Source organism: Pezoporus wallicus, unplaced genomic scaffold, assembly GCF_028554395.1.
Source record: "Pezoporus wallicus isolate ANWC-B61680 ecotype Strahan unplaced genomic scaffold, APGP_CSIRO_Pwel_v1 contig_9622, whole genome shotgun sequence".
In the NCBI taxonomy this organism is placed as follows: Eukaryota; Metazoa; Chordata; class Aves; order Psittaciformes; family Psittacidae; genus Pezoporus; species Pezoporus wallicus.
The window spans coordinates 149,600-154,741 of NW_026635179.1; the positions used below are offsets into that span (position 1 = coordinate 149,600).

Genomic DNA, 5,142 nt, shown 5'->3' on the forward strand with positions numbered 1-5,142 from the left:
GCGGGGCTCAGCGCCGCTGGGCCTCCCGCAGCAGCCGGCTCAGGTCCTGGATGCGCACGTCCTTGAGGCGCAGCAGCTGCTCCAAGCGGCGCACCTTGAGCTGCAGGATCTGCGCGACATTCCCGCAGGGATTGCGGCCCGCAGCTCCGCCATGGGGGCGCCCATCACCTCTGGCGGGGGAGACCGAGGCGGGCAGGGCCGCATTTGGGGTCCCTATTGCAGCTCCCAGCGCCCACACGCAGCTGATCCCTTAAAGCCCAGCCCGGGATTCCCAGCACCGGGAATTTTACGCTTTAAACTACGTTTTCCAGTGGAAAAACCGCGTTTTTAGGCAACACCGAGCCGCAGCCCTGACGGGCCCCCGTTCCGCGTCACCCTCATCACCGGGCAGAGAGGATGAGCATTGGGATCGTTTGGGAATCGTGGATCCGCGCATCCCACACCCGCGGGTGCCTCCAGAGCCGGGTGCAGCCCCGGAGGGTGGCACGGGATGGGTGCGGAGGCAAAGGGGAGCTGTGGCAAGGAGAGGGGCACTCACCTGGATGGTTTCCTGTGCCAGGAGCAGCGCCTTCTCCCGCTCTGCCTGCTGCTCCTGAGCCCTGCAGTGGGAATGGGAACACCGGGATAAGCACTGACCCCCCGGAGCATCACTGCACGGGCCATGGCTGCTGCTGACAGCCCGCAGAGCCGCATCCCTGCACAAGGACCCCAGCACCGCTCAGCATCCCTATGGAGCATCCCTGCCCTTACCCGGCAGCCTTGGGAGACTCCTGGGTGCTGCCTCCTCCTGCCTTGGAGCCCCCTGGATCACAGAGGAGTTAGAGCAGGATCTGCCCCCCTCCCTGGGGACACCCCCTTCCGGCAGCCCCTCCTGCACCCCCCGGGTCGCTGTCGGGGTGCGTGCCCCGAAGGGATCAGGGGTGGGATACGGGGATGCTCCCTGATCCCGCCCCTGCCTGTACCTGTCTCCATGTAGCTGAGCCCTCCCCGCGCTGCCGGGACACCCGGATCCTGCATGGAGAGGGCAGGAAAACACCCGTCAGGCCTGGGGGGGTCACCCCATGGAGGGGCGGGGGCACAGTGGGCAGGGAGCAGCAGGGAATGGGGGACAGGGACCCAGGGTGTTGGGAGCACCGGGATGAAGGGGGTGCAGCCAGGGCAGGAGCTCAGAGCCCCAGGGCCGGGCTGGGCTGGGTCTGCCTCAATCCATGAGGAAACCTCAGAGCAGCTCCAGGGCCTAAAGGGGCTGCAGGGAACCTGGAGAGGGGCCTGGGACAAGGGATGCAGGGATGGGAAGAGGAGTTTGGGCTTCCAAGTGATAGAGGGAAGAGCTGGGTGGGATACAAGGAAGTTCTCCCCTCTGAGGGCGGTGGGACATGGGAAGGGGTTGAAGCTGTGGCTGCCCCATCCCTGGCAGTGCTCAAGGCCGGGTTGGACACAGGGGCTTGGAGCAAGCTGCTCCAGTGGAAGGGGTCCCCATGGCAGGGCTGGGGCTGGAGGGGGTTTAAGGCCCCTTCCAGCCCGAACCCACCTGGCTCTGCCGCAGCCTCTCCTGGATCCTGCTCCGCAGCAGCAGCAGGACCTGCTCCGCCGCGCCCGGCCGGCCCTGCACCAGCTGCCGGATCACATCCTGCGGCAGGCAGCACTTGAGCTTGCTCAGCACCTTCCTGCCGTGGGGCGGGGGGGAGAGAATGAGCAGGCCCTGCCCCATAGGGCTCTGCAGAGGGTCCCAACTGAAGGGGGCTGTAGGGAGGCTGGGGAAGGGCTCTTCATTAGGGACAAGGGGTAACGGGATCAAACTGGAACAGGGCAAGTTTAGATCGGACCTAAGGAGGAAATTCCTTCCTGCTGTGGGGCAGGGACACAGTGGAGCACAGAGGGACACTGGGGGCAGGGGAGTGCTGTGGGACAGGGGGATGCTGTGGAGCAGGGGAGGTGCTGTGGGGCACAGGGGTGCTGTGGGGCAGAGACACAGTGGAGCACAGAGGGACACTGGGGGGCAGGGGAGTGCTGTGGGACAGGGGGATGCTGTGGAGCAGGGGTCAATGTGGGACAGGGAGGGCACGGTGGGGCAGGGGCATTGTGGAGCAGGGGAGGTGCAATGGGACAGGGTCACTGTGGGGCAGGGGAGGTGCCGTGGGGCAGGGTCACTGTGGGTCAGGTGGTGCCGTGGGTCAGGGTCACTGTGGGTCAGGTGGGTGCCATGGGTCAGGGTCACTGTGGGGCAGGGGCACTGTGGGTCAGGTGGTGCCGTGGGTCAGAGTCACTGTGGGTCAGGTGGGTGCCATGGGTCAGGGTCACTGTGGGTCAGGTGGGTGCCATGTGTCAGGGTCACTGTGGGTCAGGGTCACTGTGGGTCAGGTGGTGCCGTGGGTCAGGTGGGTGCCGTGGGTCAGGTGAGTGCCGTGGGTCAGGTGAGTGCCGTGGGTCAGGTGGGTGCCGTGGGTCAGGTGGTGCCGTGGGTCAGGTGGGTGCCGTGGGGCAGGGTCAGGGCCCGCGGTACCGGTTGAGCTGTGCCCAGTTGCTGAGCTTCTGCGCGGTGGCGCAGGCGGGGACGTAGCCGTGCAGCTGCACCAGGGCGGGCAGGAAGAACTTCACCACCTCGGCCGCCAGCACTGCGGGGCCACGGGCGGCGCTCAGCGCGGGCCCCTCGGGGCTGCGGCCCTCCCGCACCCCTTCCCCCGCGCTCCCGCACCCCCGTTCCCCCCCCCCCTTCCCGCACCCCCGTTCCCCCCCCCCCCCTTCCCGCACCGCCGTCGCTGAAGTCCCGGGCCAGGTTCCTGCGGGGCCGGGACAGCGGCACCGAGTCCAACCACGCGTAGAGCGCTGCGGGCCCATCGCCGCCATCATCGCCGCCGCGGCCCGCTGCCATGGCAACCGCCGCGCGGGGCATGCCGGGAGCGCAGGGCGTCGCCTGGCAACGGCGGCTTCGGGGGAAGGGGGGGTGAGGGATGGGGGGGGATTGAGCAATGGGGGGGGATTGAGCAATGGGGGGATGCTGAGCAATGGGGGGGATGCTGAGCAATGGGGGTCTATGGGGGGTTAGAGCAATGGGGGGGGGATGCTGAGCATGGGGGGATGAGGGGGGGATTGAGCAATGGGGGGGGGATTGAGCAATGGGGGGGGATTGAGCAATGGGGGGATGCTGAGCAATGGGGGGATGCTGAGCAATGGGGGTCTATGGGGGTTAGAGCAATGGGGGGGATGCTGAGCAATGGGGGGGGATTGAGCAATGGGGGATGCTGAGCAATGGGGGGATGCTGAGCAATGGGGGGATGCTGAGCAATGGGGGATGCTGAGCAATGGGGGTCTATGGGGGTTAGAGCAATGGGGGGGATGCTGAGCAATGGGGGGGGATTGAGCAATGGGGGATGCTGAGCAATGGGGGGATGCTGAGCAATGGGGGGATGCTGAGCAATGGGGGGGGATTGAGCAATGGGGGATGCTGAGCAATGGGGGGATGCTGAGCAATGGGGGGATGCTGAGCAATGGGGGATGCTGAGCAATGGGGGGATGCTGAGCAATGGGGGTCTATGGGGGTTAGAGCAATGGGGGGGATGCTGAGCAATGGGGGGGGATTGAGCAATGGGGGGATGCTGAGCAATGGGGGTCTATGGGGGTTAGAGCAATGGGGGGGATGCTGAGCAATGGGGGGATGCTGAGCAATGGGGGGGGATTGAGCAATGGGGGATGCTGAGCAATGGGGGGATGCTGAGCAATGGGGGGATGCTGAGCAATGGGGATGGGGAGGTCCTGAGCAATGGGGGGGATGCTGAGCAATGGGGGGGATTGAGCGATTGGGGTGTCCTGGGGGTCCTGCGCAATGGGGGGGATACTGAGCAATGGGGATGGGGAGGTCCTGAGCAATGGGGGGGATGCTGAGGCATGGGGGGGGATTGAGCAACTGGGGGGGGGTCCTCAGCAATGGGGGGGATGCTGAGCAATGGGGGGGGTCCTAAGCAATGGGGGGGGATTGAGCAATTGGGGGGTCCTGAGTAACGGGGGATGCTGAGCAATGGGGCTCTATGGGGGTTAGAGCGATGGGGGGGCCTCAGCAATGAGGGATGCTGAGCAATGGGGGTGGGATTGAGCAGTGGGGGGGTCCTGAGCGATGGAGGGCACAGGGGAAGGGGCTGCCCCAGGCGGGGTCCATCCCACGGAGGAGCCGGTCCCAGCCCCGGGGTCCATCCCAGCGGCGGAGGCAGGGCCAGGCCCCAGGCTTGGGGTGCCCATGGCCCCGGCTCCTCCTCACCCTGGAGCAGGGGCAGTGCTCAGCACCCCCAGCGGGGCCGCCTCTCCCAGCCCAGGGCATCCCCACGGCTTGGGGGGCACAGGGACAGCGGCACCGGCACCACTGGGGATGCTCCAGCACCGCACACGGGGAGGAACGGGGCAGGAACGGGGCAGGAAGGGGGCAGGAAGGGGGCAGGGGGGGGCAGGAAGGGGGCAGGGAGGGGCAGGAGCGGGCAGGAAGGGGGCAGGAGCGGGGCAGGAGCGGGCAGGAAGGGGGCAGGAAGGGGGAGGAGGGGGCAGGAACGGGGCAGGAAGGGGCAGGAAGGGGCAGGAACGGGGCAGGAGCGGGGCAGGAACGGGCAGGAACGGGCAGGAGCAGGCGGGAAGGGGCAGGAGCGGGGCAGGAAGGGGGCAGGAAGGGGGGCAGGAAGGGGGAGGAAGGGGGCAGGAAGGGCAGGAAGGGGGCAGGAGCGGGGCAGGAAGGGGGCAGGAAGGGGGAGGAAGGGGGCAGGAAGGGCAGGAAGGGGGCAGGAAGGGGGAGGAAGGGGGCAGGAAGGGGGAGGAAGGGGGCAGGAAGGGGGAGGAAGGGGGCAGGAAGGGGGAGGAAGGGGGAGGAAGGGGGCAGGAAGGGCAGGAAGGGGGCAGGAAGGGGGAGGAAGGGGGCAGGAAGGGCAGGAAGGGGGCAGGAAGGGGGAGGAAGGGGCAGGAAGGGGGAGGAAGGGGGCAGGAAGGGCAGGAAGGGGGCAGGAAGGGCAGGAAGGGGGCAGGAAGGGGGAGGAAGGGGCAGGAAGGGGGCAGGAAGGGGGCAGGAGCGGGGCAGGAGCGGGCAGGAAGGGGGGCAGGAGGGGGGCAGGAAAGGGGGCAGGAAGGGGGCAGGAGCGGGGCAGGAAGGGGCAGGAAGGGGGCAGG

At 67.8% G+C, this 5,142-nt stretch overlaps 1 protein-coding gene across 1 annotated transcript; it reads right to left on the bottom strand.

The window, feature by feature from the left end:
* SPEF1 (sperm flagellar 1) lies at positions 1-2,893 on the bottom strand. Its single transcript, XM_057410274.1, has 7 exons — positions 2,752-2,893; positions 2,504-2,615; positions 1,532-1,667; positions 963-1,011; positions 751-802; positions 539-599; positions 1-109 (listed from the first exon to the last, which is right to left on the bottom strand). The coding sequence occupies exons 1-7, from the start codon at positions 2,891-2,893 to the stop codon at positions 8-10; spliced, it is 654 nt and encodes a 217-aa protein (XP_057266257.1). The 3' UTR covers positions 1-7.
* Between the last annotated feature and the right edge of the window lie 2,249 nt (positions 2,894-5,142).